Source organism: Fringilla coelebs (genome assembly GCF_963513975.1).
Source record: "Fringilla coelebs genome assembly, chromosome: 15".
NCBI classification, from domain to species: Eukaryota; Metazoa; Chordata; class Aves; order Passeriformes; family Fringillidae; genus Fringilla; species Fringilla coelebs.
The window spans coordinates 8,669,375-8,685,751 of NC_140041.1; the positions used below are offsets into that span (position 1 = coordinate 8,669,375).

General features: G+C 40.5%; 1 protein-coding gene across 3 annotated transcripts in view; it reads left to right on the plus strand.

The window, feature by feature from the left end:
* RAPGEF6 (Rap guanine nucleotide exchange factor 6) overlaps positions 1-16,377 on the plus strand; it is a 121,885-nt gene that overhangs the window by 32,482 nt on the left and 73,026 nt on the right. For all 3 annotated transcript variants that reach the window (XM_084216063.1, XM_084216065.1, XM_084216064.1), the window contains exons 5-6: positions 6,393-6,462; positions 11,949-12,092. In XM_084216063.1, coding sequence (XP_084072189.1) covers positions 6,393-6,462; positions 11,949-12,092 — 214 coding nt within the window. The remainder of the gene's footprint in view (positions 1-6,392; positions 6,463-11,948; positions 12,093-16,377) is intronic.

Here is a 16,377-nt window from a genome sequence, read left to right on the forward strand (position 1 = left end):
AGTGAAATTGAGACCTCCATGGAGATGCCAAGAAAAACAAATTATTCCTGTGAGGATTTTGGTGTTGTGTATACTCCTCTGTCATGACTGCAGTGCAGGAAGGGCAGATCCTGGCTTTTCTATCCACAGTCACTGTGGCTGTTAATGCCTGTTGTGCAACTTCATGGGTTTTCCCTCAGTGTTATTTCCCAAACAATGACAAATAAATTTAAGTATTAAATGACATTTTTTGAGTAATTAGATTGATCTTTAATGATATGAATGGTTATTCCAGCCATTAGGATACTTGTGTGTTACTTTCATTAGTAACAGAATGCATTTTATCTTGGATCTGACCAACAGCCACTTGGCAGTAGATATCCAGGGGTTTGCTGGAGCAACTGTTCTGCACAAGAGGTACTCTGCAAGGAGAGGAAAAAAATGCTTTTCATAGCATTACAGAGTGGCTTTGGTTGGAAGGGACCTTAAAGCTAATCTCATTCCAACTCTCTGCTATGAGCAGGAACACCTTCCAGAATCCCAGGTTGCTCCAAGCCCCACTCAACCTGGCCTTGAACACTTCCCGGGATGGGGCAGCCACAGCTTCTCTGGCAGCCTGTGCCAGGGTCTCCCCCACCTTTAGTAAAGAATTTCTTCCTAATATCTCATCTAAACCTACTTTGGCCAGCTTAGAACCATTCTCCCTTGTCCTGACACTATATGTCCTTGTAGCCCCCTATACCTGCACAAAGTCACATTTTCATCTGTTACAAAAACACCCAAACATCATGTTTATTCCTTCTGCATCTTGTCTCTTCCAGGCCCAGTTGTGCCCTTCTGTACAAAATCTTTTTGCATGGAAGAAATGCATCCAGGTTAATGGATAAGTGGGGTCATGGGATTCACTCTGCAGTGCCGAGTACAATTTATCATCATTATGTGCCTAAAAGCAGCCTGACAGGCAGACAGGCAGTTTGAGAGACAAGTATATTCATAAAAAGAAAATACCTGCAAACTCTGCTTGTTATCTTGATAAACTGGTGTATCAGGGCCCTGACCCCGTTCTACATGTAATACAGTACTGAGTATTAGTGCAGTAAAACTCCTGCAGGTAGCTTTATTGACAGTCACAGATAACTGTGCATTATTGACACCAATTTACACAGACAGGATCATGTTATGATTTTACAGTTCCTGGAAAATACAGAATGTGAAGTGCCTGACATCCTGCCATTAATAGCTTTGATGTCTGAAATACCTGAAAATATTGTTTCAGGATGTAGTAGAATATTGTAAATTTGAAGATGCTTGTTGATTAGTGTTGAAACAAATAAGACAGTCTCAGTCTCCATCTGTTTGTAGGCTGAAAGCTCCTGAGGACAGGCTGTGTTTTTATCTTTAATGTATGTATGATATTCTGAGTAATAAAGAATGAGAAGCTATCAGTATTGAAAAACTTGAGAATGTTGATATCAGGAAATGTTTGAGTAAAATGTGATGGCTGTTGCTTAAACTCATCAGTTTTGCCATTCCAGATGTACTTCATCACCAAATACTCAGGTTGTGCAACAGCTGGATATGAGAATTTTCAAAACACTTGTGTTCACAAAGCCGTGTTTGTGCTCATCCTGTTTCAAGAGCTACATTCAAAATATGTTACATTGCAGGAGTTTCTGAATAGTTTACTTTATAAAAGTAAGGTTTGTTATAAAAGGTCCAGTACCTTAAAAAGTTTTAACACCCTCCTGTTCTGGGGAGTGAGCATGAGAGTGAGATGGGAGTATTCTCAGATACAGAAGGTCCCTGCAGTGATTGATTTTATTCTGTTCCCTGTGTGTCAGTGCACTCAGGTGCCTGCACTTCTGAGGTGCTCTGCAGTTGCAGAGAGGTGAGCAAATCACACAGCAGGAAAGGGACAGATGAACCAAGGAATGTCACAGAATCACAGACTGGTTTGGGTTGGAAGGGGCCTTAAAGCTCATCCAGTTCCAGCCCACTGCCATGGGCAGGGACACTTCCCTAGACCAGGATTCTCCAGGCCCTGTCCAGCCTGGCTGAGAGCTGTTTCCTGCAGTCCTGGGCTTTTGCATTTTGGTAGCTCCAGTCTGATCCCACAGCCTGAACAATTAGTTGTTGGTATGGGGTATCATGCCAGTTTAACTTACATTCTTTTCTCAGATTATGCAACTGCTTAAGCATTTTTAATTATGAGTAGCAGTGAATTAGAAGGAAAACACAATTTCTTGCAAATGAGGCATCCATAAATCGAGGATAAACAAAGCTGCCTTTGGTCTATGGAAGACTTTTTTTTTCCCCCCATGACAGCATTGCAGGCCATTGAATGAGTGTGTGAAAATTAATGATGCAGATGAAATACATGAATATTAAGTGATGGGAGCATACAATAAAATAATAAATAAAAAAAATTGTAGTGCAGTTTTATAGTACTGAGTTTTTTCTAGGTTTCCAGCAGTGGCAAGCTATAGAATGCCATTAAGACATATTTAAATCACACATGTGTTAACAATGCCCATTAAATTGTTCAATCATTTAAAACGTCAGTGGTTTATACCAGTGGTAGTATGTCCTTTGACAATTTTTTCATTGTAAATAGAGCTTAATTTACATTAGCTTCATATTTTCTTATACTTTAAGTGTTAATTTAAATTTTTAATTAGATTATTTTCCCCATCCTGCTTAAAGCACGAGAGCATGTGTAATGTGCTGTACCTTAGTGAGTCTTTCCCAATTTTCTTACGTGTCTTGCCACATATGACATCAGGAGGATGTAGTGTTTTTGAGATATGCTTTTGGTTGGGGAAGCTGCTGTGATGGTTGGTAAGCAGAAGTACTGAAATGGGCTTCTTGGATTGGACCTTTCCAGGAAGCAAACCTGACCCTGGGAAAGGATGTCTGTGGTGCCAGCTTGGGTAACCTAAAAGGCTGAGTAATAACAGCTCCTGCAAACAGCACCGTGTGTTCTTGGTGCCACAGCAAAGTTCTCTTTTAGTACCAAAAGATAAGATTGCCCCATCTCTTCCAGAATTAGATGTATTTTCCAGAGCTCTCTCTTTTCAGAAGCAGCATGGTTCAGGTTTGGGTGGGATTTAATCACCAGCTAAAGACTTCTCCAAGTAATTTGTTGTCACAGAATTGTTCCTTCTTAGAAAGAATGTTCTGTGTCGAAGTTTGCTTTTGTTTCCCAAGTGGGTTTCTCTCCTCCATTTTCAAAGCTTTGTTCAAACGAACCTTTTCCATTTACAAACATTTAGGAATGAATGTTTTTCTGAAGCCTTGATTATAATTGGCAGATTAGGGAAGTGTATTGATGTCAGCAAACCTCTTAACTGATAAAGAAGCTAAATATTTGTATTCTAGAGGAAAAATATGTAATAAGTCATTAAGAAATTTAAAACCCATATTTCTAAAACATGTTGTGGATGTTAATTAAGAATGTTAAAAGTTGGTATTTTCAAGACATAGTGGTAGTTATGGCTGGGGAAAAACCATATGTGGCCTCCTCCTTTGGATGGAGCTCTGCTGTGGAATAATCAATAAACCATCCATGATGGTGTGTGCCAGGAAATAATGAAACTTGACCTGTTGACTTGTTAATATGAGTTTATTCTCTAGGATTAGCTGGGTGGGTTTTGTCTTTGGAACCTGATCCTTTTCCAAGTGTTTGGTTGTTGTAAAGTGCCTGATGGAGCAGAAGTGACAGGGCCAAGACTGTGACCTTTGTTCCAAGCACCATTCTTGCCATCATTAGCTTTTACTGCCATTACCTAATTAGCAAATGCTGCAACATCAGCAGAGGGAGGCTGGACAGTGGCTGTATCTGAGGAATGTGTTTATGTTAAACAAAAAAGAAAACAACTCCTCCTTGACCTCCAGGAGTTTGATAAAATCTTGTTACACAGCAAAAATACTTTGCTTGAACAACCTGCACAGGAAATTGATGGTTTTCCTAACTATAGGGGATGTAGCAATAGTGTAATCTGTTTTGTCATAAAACTGATAATGATTATTTCTGGTTTTAAGAAGGTGCAAAACCTGAAACTTCCAGTTGCACATAATTCCTTTATAATTTTGGTGTTTCGGGAAAAAAAAATCTCTGGTCTTTTGTTTTCTGCTATAAGGAATAGGATTATAAGTTATTTAACTTTTTTTTTCTTTAAATTGAAAATGATCCCATGGCAAAGTTGATCTCAGTTTGTTTTTTAGTTTGTAGAGAAATCCTAATATGGATTTCAGTGCACCTCAGTGTTGGAGCTGACATTAAAAATGATAGTTTTGTATTTTCTGAACTGAATTAATGGTTGTAGGAGTGAGAGTAGTTTAGCCATTCTTTTTATGTGTTGCAAAAACACAAGACTCTCATGCCTGAATCACATGCTGTGTGGAAAAAGCATGAAAGAAGGCATGAACATTTGATCTCTGAGTTTCTTACTATAGATGTGTGAAAGTGGCAGTTTTCTGTGTGAAACTTGCTCTTGTCTGGTCTGGGTGAGAAAGTTTTAGTTGTCATGTCGTTTATGACTTTATTGCAGTCATGTAATTTAAATATTTTTCCTTTTCCTTCAGTAGACCATTAGCAAAATCAAAACTTGACAGTGGAAGCTGCCATGCTCCTATTAATTGGAATTCTTTATCCTAACTGGATTACACTGATAATTTTGCTGTTGCAATCATCTGAGGCTTCACTTGAGTTACTTCACAGTTTCAGGAGAATCTCAGAATGATTTGTGATCTAAAGGATATTTAAGCTCACCTGGTTCCAACCACCTGCCATGGGCAGGGACACCTTCCACTATCCCAGGTTGCTCAGAGCCCCATCCACCCTGCCCTTGGACACCTCCAGGGATGGGGCAGCCACAGCTGCTCTGGGCACCCTGTGCCAGGGCCTCACCACCCTCACAGGAAGAGTTTCCTCCTAATATCTAATCAAAACCTCCCCTTCTTCAGCTTAGTTTAGTTTTTTAGCCTCAGTTCAGTTCCTTAAATTCTTTTCCCATAGTTGCATATATCCCACAGAAGTTTTGGAGTGTTGTTTATAAACATGAGTCTTTTTAAGCGTTCTCTATAAAGTGGTGGTGGTGGTTTCAGTGGATCTTTCCCATGGAGATGACCATGCATGGAACTCAAATCTTGCATGGCTGCAGTTTCAGATGTACTTTTTAAACATAATCTCAGTGAAAACAGCTGAAGCTGACCCATTTTTTACTGGTTTGTCTCCACTCTTGTCTTAACTTCCTTCTAATTCTCATGTTAATCCTGCTTTGCATGAACCAGTTCTTCAGTTATCTCACCTGCTGGTAGCTGCTAAAACGTGATTGATGTTGACAGTCTGAGTTTGTAGCATGGCAGCTGCAGCTGCTGAACTGCTCATCCAGCCTGTGCTGCTCATCAGGGAGCTGGTTTTATCTGCTGGGCTTGTGGAATCACTTTCCCTCGTGCCAGGAAGGGAGCAGGTCAGGCATTCCCACCTCAGGCTGATGGGTGAGGAGTGAAGACAAGCTTACTTAATGTGTGAAGCCAGATCTATTCAATTCCAGGTACCACAACAGGGACAGATGGATTGATTAGAGAGGTTGTTGGTCTGTAACACATCCCACAGTCCCCCAGCAGTGTCTAGCCCAGTCCTCTTTTGCTGGTGGCTCCAGCACACTCACATTTGGTTGCATGTTGCCTTCTCCAGAGGTGATTTCTCTAAAGTCACCTCTGCTGTTCAATGTCCTGAAGGAAGTTTGCTGTTAGAGTTGGTGAGCTGGGGCACATCAGGTTGTTTTTAGCTGCTTTCCTCAGCTGCTGTCTTACACTGCCCATCGTGCTTTGTTACATTTGTGTTTTTTATACTTCTTAAACAGAACCCATCACCGTGACCCAGTCCTTGCGGTACAAGTAGCAGCATAAAAACAGATCACAAGGCTCAGTGTGAGAAAAGAGGTTCTCTGTTCCCCCCTTTGCTGGGAGGGGAACAGAGTTGAGGGAGCTCTCATTAAAGATGCTCTGTGCTGAGTAGTATTTTGGAATCTTTGGAATTTATGTATATTTGTTTTTACAAGGCCCGTTTAATGTTTAATTAAAATGTACTAAGGTTTTCTTGTCAGAACAGAAATGTATTATGAGTGGTTGTGAGTATCTGCAAGTAATAATGATTTTACAGAAGAACATTCTTTATATTTGGACTTTACATAGCAGGCTGTGATGAGGGATGCTGAATAAATTAAAATATTATGGTAATGATACTATCTAATTAACATTTTTCATACAATAGTTTTCATCAATTTTTCTTTGTTCTTTTTTTGTTTTTTAACAACATGGACCATTGCCAATTATTTTTGTTACTGAAAAGGTAAAATAGGCTGTTCATCTCATTCCTTTTTGTTTGCTTTTTTTCCATCCCACTCTAGTTTTGGCAAGCAGTCTGGAGGAAAGCGAGGATGCGAATGTATCATATTGGAACCTTCAGAAATGATTGTGGTAAGGCAGATTTTTTTCATATGTATTTAAATCTATTGCTGGTTTCAGCAAATTCTTTCTCTTTTACAGCAGAAAGCTTATTGTAAAGTATTCTATGAAATTGCAGTAAAATTGCCTTGATTTCAATTATACCTATGGCTGCTCTCATAACAGCAGTAGCTATGTAAATTTAATCTAGATGGGTAAATGATGATGATGATTAGGTCATTCTTTCTAAAATTATGCTTACTTGAGTTTCAAAAAGCCTAACAGTCACGGCTGAGCTGAGCATTCCTGAGTCAGGCTGTGGCAGTCTTCTATCTTGAGTATTTTATTTACACCCCCATTCCCCATTTCATGGCTTTTATTGGGCATGTCTGGGTGGAACAGCGTTCTCCCTCCAAGCCTTTCCAGTGCCACATAGTGTGGAGGCTTGTAGGTAGGAGAAGAAACATGAGAGTGCTTAGCCAAGCTTGAAGTAGAGGATTTGTCACCATCCTTCATGTCCAGGAGTCCTTCTGCTGCTTCAGAACACTTACTGATGCTGCCAAGTGCACGTATAGAGTCACATATACGTGCTTAGAGAGCGTAGCTTAGTCCCTCCCAGGTTGTTATCCACATGCAGTTGCAATATTGGGATTGCTTTTCCATAGTGAGGACCAACATTGTATCTCAGCAGTGTGCCTGAGGACACAGGCAGATGTCTTCCAACTTTCACCTGAGATGTTTTTAATGGAGCTGGAACAAAGCTGTTTGTTGTGCTCAGAACCCACGTGTCTGTTAATCAGACTCCCATCTCCAGACTGCTATTGATTTAGCTGCCCTAGATCTAGATATGGTAATATTTAAACTAATATTTGACAGTGTCTCTTACTGAGCATGTAAATACTCAGCTTCCATAAAATACCTGTTTCTCACAGTGCATTACCAGCAGGGACGTCAGCAGTGTCCTGTACCAAGTCCACTTGCTATCCTTTGTGCAGTTTGCTCTGTGCAATGTCAGTCTGACTCTGCTCATGGGCTCTGATAGCATCAGTAATGTGCTCTGTGCTGCAGCATGTATTTTAAGCTAAAGTCTGCCTTGAAGTGCAGGTTAAGAGTGCAAGAAATCTGTCTTCATCTCTGGAGTGAAACAGTTAATTTGTTTAATTCCAAATTGTCCAGTCTCTTCTCAAAGCTGGAATTCTGGGGGAAGATTTATGCCTGGAGGGATGTCACAGGACTGTTGGGTGGCAGTATGTGCAGCCATGTCAAGGGAGTGCCCCAGGCCCGCTGGTTTGCATTTTTACTTTTTAATTGCAGCTGCCAAGGGTCTGGTGGCTGAACTGAGCATGTGGTAAACTCAGTGTGCCTGAGTGCTGTGCCTGGGCTGAGCTGAGTCTTGCTCCTCAGTGCTCCTCTAGCAGAGAGAGAAACACTCACTTATCCAGTCATATCTATTATTAGGTATTAGGGAGAAGTTCTTCCCTGTGAGGGTGATGAAGCCCTGGCACAGGTTGCCCAGAGCAGCTGTGGCTGCCCCATCCCTGGAAGTGTTCAAGGCAAGCTTGGATGGGGCTTGGAGCAACCTGGGGGAGGGCTAGACCAGCCTGGTCTGGCTGGTGACTTGACTCACTGCAAGTACATTTGTAAGTTTACATGAAAAATATTTCATGGGCAAAGGAAATCTTAAGAAATACCTACATCTTTGGTCACATCACCATTGCAATAAAGAAATAAAAATAATAAAAAAAAGATGATGGAAATAAAAGAGGAGCTTCTGTGCAGTGTGTGCTTCAAGAGAGAATCTGACCCTCTTGAAATATTTATGGAAGAAACTAGTGTTGTGTGTGTAACTTGAGTAGGCACAACTGTGATGGGTGTTTTCAGAGGAGCACAGTATCACAGGAGCTGGGGAAGCCAGCATTGGCCATGTCAGCAGCCTCACACACTGCTGGGTGTTCCTGGAGACAAAGGCACAGCCCAGACAGCTGTTTGCTCTGTTTTAAATCTCCTGAATTGTCTGTAATTGTGATTAAATGCCAGTGAGAGTATAGAGGCACTTGAAAGTATCTTATATCCCTCTCTGGAACTTCAGTATAATTTTCCAGTAGGAAAATCAGAGAATTAAAAGTGCAGAGTTCTTTTCTCATTATATTTATGGTCATATTTTACAGGTAAATGTAGCTAAAGGTGCTATTGGCTCTATTTTCTAGGAAGCACTTCAAACAGAGTGAGAAAAAAGCATCAGTGTGGTGGTGTGCACCTTGCTAATGATCTTCACTGGCACAAGGTGTACTTGAGTTTTAGTTCCCTGATTGCTCTTATTAATTTGTCTTAATTATTTTATTTTCTATAGTTTTTAATTTCCAACATACTAAGGAGGTTTAATACATAATGAATATTTATCTTCAAGCCAAAATAATTAGTTAGCTGCCTTAATGGAGTTAAAGAACTCTATCGTTTCCTGCTGGTGACTGATTTTAATTTTTTTTTTCCTTCTCTCCTGTCACTTTAGAATGTAAATCAGTTTTGTAGTGGGAATCCTCTGGGAATGGACCCATTTTAAAGGCCATAAAATGTGGTCAACTTAAGTTAATGAGGATAACAGATAGTGTGTGAATAGGCATTGTAACTCATATTTTTGGAGGCTGAGCAATCTATTGAATTAATAATAGCCCCATTTATCATTTAGGAAGATGGCCCAGAATTGCAGCATATTGGTATATTGAAGTGTCATTACTGTTGTTCCTTGGTGCTTTCATTTTCTTCTTCAGATCTAAATGTAAGATTTCAGAAGAGCAGTGTGATACTTGCAGGTGGAACATATATCATTGCTGCTTCGGACTGCAGAGTGAAACATGACAGTGCTGTGGTTTAGATTGGATATTAGGGAAATTTTCTTCATGGGAAGGGTCAAGGCCTGGCACAGGCTGCCCAGGGCAGAGGTGGAGTCACCATCCCTGGAAGGATTTCATGGATGTGTCAATGCAGCACTTGGGGACAGGGTTAGTGGTGGGCCTGGCAGGGCTAGGGGCATGGTTGGATGTGATGATCTCTGAGTCTTTTTCCAGCCTTAACAATTCTGTGATAGCGTATTGAAAATGAAATAATGGGCAGCAGTCTGTGGGACAGTGCCTCCATCTGAGTTGAGGGCAGCCTGGTTCTCCTGGCTCTGCCGTGGCCCAGGGAATCTGTCCTCCCTTTGCTCCCCTGCCAGGACCTGGCTCACAGCACTCACAGAGGAGCTGAATTCCTCCACAGGGCTGTGATGAGGGTGACTCCTCTCTGCCAACAGGAATTTTTAGTTTTAACCAGGTGAAAGCAGGGCTGAGTGAGGTGCCCAGGTGTGTCTATCCTGTTGATGCACAGAACACCAAAAGCAGTTCTTGTGACTCATGGGTGTTGACAACCTGGTGGTCAGCTGGACTCAAAATACTGCTCGTGCTGGTGGTACTAAGCTGCAAGCTCTGTGGTGTGGAGGTCTTTCCTGGTTTCTGATTTCCATGTTGTTTTTGCCAACAGCAGTTCACTAACCAAAGGAAGCAGGTGGTCTCATTTTCCGCCACTTGTTTGTTCTGACTTAGTGCTAGCAAATAATTTATTAGTGCTTACATCTTAGTTTTCAGTTAGAATTGTGAAAGAAAAATTATTTCCTCTGTCACTGAGTATTTGTTTTAATTTAGCCTTAAAAATACACGTTCAGTTTGGGGTTTCTTGATAATAAGGGTTATCTGTATTGAAAGAGTCTTCGTCCACCCCAGCAGTTTCTTAGGTCCAGGTTAATCTGTTCTGTTGGAGAAGTTCACTGCTTATTTTGGTTTCTATGATCTTGTAAGACTGAATGCAGGGAAAAAATGATAATGCATTTATTGAAGGAGCTCACATAAAAAAATTTAAAATTAAATCATGATAATTCTGGTTATTTAATTAATAACTACAAATCCAAAATTCCTTATTTCTGGAGGACTTCTGTACAATTTGAGAGCAATGTTGTTTCTAGCTAGAAATCCATATTTATGCTACATGAAGAAAGGCTTCTATGTCAATCATCTTAGTGCACTTTTTGATGATACTGGATGGCCTGTTTAAAAAGATTTTTTTGTTTCTTTTTGTGTTTCTGCTTGCATCCACTGTATTCTTTACACTCTTACACCGCAGTGCTTACTGCAGTGCTGCAAATAGATATCTTTGGTTGTTGTCCTCTTCCTTTGCAAAGAGATAGTAAAATTATAGTGAAAAGTGTGGTTATGCCTTTTTCAGCTCAACTTTTCTGATTTCTTTTTTTGACAGTATTAATGTGTGAGCTTCACTCTTCTAGCTTTTCTAAGTGTTGTATCTTTAACCCATGTTATTAATGTATGATTTCTCTATGGAATCAGAAATAACCCACAAGACAAGCTTAGCTGCTTGCACCTTCTTTTGACCTCAGACAGACCATAGGTGTTTGAGAAAAGTGATGTGGAAGGTAGATATGATCTTGCTTTTGTGATGGTGTTAGTTTGGTCACTTTCTTGTTTCTGTCTAAGTCTTTCTGTGTTTCATTTCTTTGTATCTTTTGGATTTTAATTTTTTGAGTATGTGAAGTGAGAGCTGTGTAAGACCATACAGAGGTTTTTCTCCTGTTCCAGTAATATGTTTAGGATTTTCCAGTGAAATTTGGAGGAAAAAAATTAAAAATAAGGCATTGAAGACAGTAGAAACTTGTGCATAGCAAATACATTGTAGAGAAGCTTCTTGCCTGCTGCAGCCTGTTTGCATGTCTGTCCTGCTTCCTGCTGGGAGATATTTTTCCAAAACATCAAAAGGAAATGGGAAAGGATGAGACTGCTTTTTATAGAAAACAAGTATTGTAGCTATTGAGATAAAAGGTTTCATGTTGGCTTTTACTAAACAGATAAATCTACCTAATTTTTTTATGTTTGGTCAGAGATAATATTTAACATCAAGTTATGAATAAGTTCCAGCCAGTTCTCCATAATCCACTGAAAGCAATTAGGAGGCAGTATGACATAGGTGAAGTAGCTATTTATAAAAAACTGGAATATTTGAAGTTGTTTAGCTGTGAATGGTACTAGAAATAATTTATGCTTTTAAAAATTACACTACTAAAAATAGGGTATAATGCAATATTTTCACCAGATTGTAAATGCACAAAAAACGGTAATTTCTGTGTTGAAGGTAAGCTTGAAATGAGCAGTGCCTGTAACTCCTTCAGGATACATGTGGGTGCAGAAGAGTTTCTGCTGATGACTGACATTGTTTAGAGGATATGTGTGCCTTTTTTACTTTTTTTTTTTTTTTTTTAATGCACTGGTTCCCGGAAGGAAACTGTGGCCTCAGCTCATTGTAACAAGGCCCTTCTGCACATGTGGTTCTCTGAAACAACCACAGCCATTTACTCCAGAGGGGTTCAGCTGCCCTTAACTTATGTTTGTTCCTTCCCCATGAGCTTCATACGGCTCCATCGGCTCTCAGTGCTATGGAAGAACTGGATGTTTAACCAGGAGCCTGAACATGTGTTCCAGGTGGAGAACTCCAAGGACAATGAGGAGAACATCCTGCAGAGGGAAGTGCCGCTGCGGCAGTCGCGCCGCAGGTACCGCAGGATCAACCAGCGGGGCGAGCGCCAGACCATCACGGACAACGTGGACTCCAGCAGCTACCTGTCGGTGAGTCTGCCCTGCCCTGGGCTCTGTGCTGCCTGCAGGGCTGCCTGGAACTGTCTTTTGGGGACTAAACTGGTCAAGTGAACAGTCCATCCTCTCTGGTTTTGGGAACGCTTCTTTAGTGTTGAGGGGCAGTGAGGTGGTTTGGGCTGGAACACCACAGGTGGAAGTGAAGGAAGTAATTAGAAAAGACGGGTTTGTTTGGTGTAAGGATCTTCAGCTGAGCACTGTAAGTAAACCTTAACCTGCTCACTGGACAGAGAAATTGTTGGTTTTACCTGGTGTTCTTTTGGCAAGATGTAGAAGTTGGTGGGTTTCTTTTTTTTTCCCTTAATATATTTGAACTGTGGCTTAGAGCTGAGTTAATTGCAAATGCAGATCAATGCAGCATTAACGCTCTTGTACTTGGTTGGGTTTACTTGCTTAAAATAGCATAGTGGTAGTTCAGACATCAAAAAGGGTAACAACTGATCTAGTCTTCAAGAGCAGCAGAGACTATAAACTCTGCACTTTCAGGGTTTCAGGGCTGCAAAGTTTATGTGAAGGGTTTTCTTCATCATTATTTTTCAAACTTCCTGCTTAGTAACGTGATATATGTCATCTAGACAAATAATTTAATTGAAAATAATTGTTCTGGATAATTTCATCTGCTTTGAAAATCAAAGTTTAAAACAGTACTAACATTGAAGTACAAGCCTGGAATAGTATTCATGCTCAGAACAGAAAAAAACAATTTGTCTCCATTTCCCCCATCTTCCTTTTCATCTCCCCAAAAGAGTTAGACTCTCAGTTGATATGCTTCAAAATATCTGAAGTGTGCAGTCAGATATGAGCTTATTACTTATATGAACTGATGTTTTTCTGTATGTTGGTAGCAGTTGGGTTGCAGGTGGTGATTTTAGGCCTTGCACAGCATTACTGTGTCTGTGACAGGAAGAGAATATGCTGCTTGAAGTTTAACATGCTCTGCCATCTCATTTCTAGAACTGTCACATATGTTGGATTTTATCATTAGTAAGACATTAAATTAGTTATTGAAGAAACGAGATGTTGTACCCTCACACTCTGGGTGAGTGTGCATAAAGCTTTATTAGGAATTAAATTCCACTCTGTGTAGGACAGAACCTATCTCTGTCTCTTTGGTGTTTGTGACAGTGAATAAGCACACAGCTAATAATTCTCAGGTTTCATTGCTAAGAGTAGGAGAATCCCAGGAGCAGCTGATGCCGGTGCTACCTATGCAGCTTGCCTGGAGGGATGCGTGAGAAGGGACTTGGCATCTTTATTCTGAGAAAGACCAAGTTTCACGGCTTCCTGAATGATTTCAGAGGCTGTCAGTTACTGCTGCAAGGAGTCAGTGTGGTACACTCACAGGACTGTGCTTCGTCAACAGATCATGTCCTCATTAAGGTTTTTCTTCAAGTTATTTTTCTTTCTGTTGATTTATTTCACTGTTACCAACAATGCATCTGTGCCTGTAGTTGCTTGTTGCAAACCTGGTGGATTCCTCAGATTTTGGGGGGGAGAGAATATGGGAATATATATATATATATACACACACACACACACATATATATATGTATGTATGAGGTGTTTGATGGAAATTGATATAAACTTCTCAAATCAGAAGCACATTCCCAAATCTGCTTTTATGTCTGTTAATTAGGAATATATAAGAAGAGTTCTGTAACACTGTTCTCCTGAATGAGTGATTGCTAAGTGGCAAGGACTAAACAACCACATCTCTGCTACCAAATCTCCAAGATTTTGGGTTTTCAGCAGTCTGAATTGAAATACTACTCCTTGCTTTGTAGACTGCAAGTTTCTGATTGGAAAGTGTCGTACTCTGTGTACTTAAGGTAGCAAAAAATAATTTGTAACTCAGCAGATGACCAAGGAATCAAAACATGGTAACAAGCTGCCTGTGTGACAAGTAAGGAAAAGTTTGGTGTCTATATTTTCCCATATTCCATTATAAACTAGTAAAGTAATAAATTTATTTTGTGTGATTAGTTCCATGCCTATACAAATGTGCTCCTACATTGGTTCCCAGTGATCTTGAAAAACAGATTTCATGGTGTAACCCTTTATGTAGCCCATGGGAGAAGGGTAGGATCATAGAATGGTTTGAATTGGATGGGACCTTAAAGATCATCTAGTTCCAGCCCTCTTCTGTAGGCAGGGGATCAGGATAAGGAGGAGGGTAAGTCAAACTTCCATTTTACAGGAACTTGCAATAAGGTTTCTGCCAGAGAGGGAAAAGTGTTTATAAACTCTCCAGCAGATTTCCTGTCTGGCCTAATGCTAATGAATGAGCACAGAGTTGTATTTCACTCTCCAGCCTGTAGCTGAGTGCTCTGTGACAGATGCTGAATGCAGCCTCATGGAGCTTTTGTGAGTCCTGTGTGCTTGGGGAGGGCTTGGAGCTTTCCAGCCTTCACATGGGCTCTAGTCCATCTCCTGTGGTTGATGTTGGAACACTCAGTATGACACCATTTAAGTTTTTACATGCCTCATGTGCAAGTAGTTTTCTGCTTTTTAAAGCAAACTCAGATCCTTTAGGTACTGAAATCCAGTATTTTTTAACCCAGCTAGGAATATTTCCCTTAATATAAGGTTTCTTGGATTTGCTTTTAAGGGGAATTATTTATGCAATCTCCATTAACTCCTTAGAATGTAAATCTCTGCACATTAAATATACTGTGATTATATTTATGATTAAGGTTAATCTGTGTTTTGTAAAACATTACCTGTTGGGTTGTGACATGAGCTAACATCTACTTCTCACATGGAGTACTTCTTGTTAGTGCTGGAACTTGTTCTGTAGAAATACCTGATTTGACACAAACTCAAGATTTATATGCAGATACTTTAAATAATATTTTCAATGATTGTTACAATCCTTGAAGCTCTTCTTTTGTCTTACACCTCTTAATTAAGTAAAAGAATTCTAGTTCTTGATTTAACTGGATAGCTTCAGGATAGCTGACATTCAAATTATTATGGGTATCTTAAATCTCTTCCCTCCCTGCCTTCCCCTCAAATGAGCTAATGTTAAGAATGCATCATCTGGTTGGTTTCTTTGGTAAAGGTGTTACCATTTCAATTCCTTTGCTACATTTTTGAGGTGTATAGAACAGTGTTATTTCATAAGAGCACTGGTTGTCTGCAGAATTAACTATTTGTAGTTGTTTGTTGGTTTTTTTCCTTCCAGGTAAATGCAGTGAACACATGCTGGCAGTGTTCTTTCTTTTCCCTCGGAGGGAGCAGGTTTCTGTTTCTGTCTCTATCTTCAAAGTGCCCAGAGTGTGACTTTGCTCTTGCAGCCCCTGTGCAGGGGATGCCAGCACTGCTCTGGGGGTTGGTGAGCAGGCTGGGCTCTCCTCCAGATCCAGAGCACACCCAGGCTGTGTTGAGGCTCTGCTGGCACTGGGGATTTTCCCTTCTGTAGCACATCCCAAGGACAGCTGTGTATTTGGCAAATACTTAGCAGGGTTTTTTCAGGGTGCACCACAGTCCTGCTGCCTGTGAAGGGCTGGGGGACGTGGCTGTGTCACCGCGGGTCACGTGTGAGGCCATGGCCACTGTGGCTGTCAGTCTGCCTGGGGCAGGTTTGAGCATCCCATAATTACATCAGATCTCTTCATCCCTGGGCATTTCTGGCCTTTTCCATTTTTGTCACTTACTAATTCTGCGTCTTGCACATCCCCCCCACGGTAACGTACTGACTGTGGGGGAGAAAGTGAGGTTGGCCACGTTTGGCAAAAGCTCTTGCTCAGAATGAATGGATTAGGAAGAAATGTGCCATTGGTGTTAATGGTGCCAGCTCTTGCTTCAGATCTGATTTGTTAGCATGATTGCATGTCTTGGTACTGATAAGCATCCAGCCAGGAGCTGGGGTCATTGCAGCAGGGCAGCATCACAATGGAGACGAGTGAGTCATTTCTATTCTTAGTCTGCTTCTCAACCCAGTCAATAATGCTGCCGTGTTTTATGATTACAAAAGAAGAAAGTAATAATACAGCCATGTTTTTTACTTACAAATTATTTACTTACAATTATGATCATCTCTGTTAAACTACATCCCAAACTTCTGTGCTCGTGCAGTAGGAGCCTGCAAAACTGCAGCCAGAATAACAGCAAGTGACTTTTTAATGATAATGCTTAAAAAAAAAAAAAAGTTAATTATAGCTCTGGTGCTTTATAAAAATTAAATTGCTGTTTTGATCTTGGATCAAGTAATAGGAAAGCAAACAGTTCATTTATTTATCTCCACAGTTAAAAAATA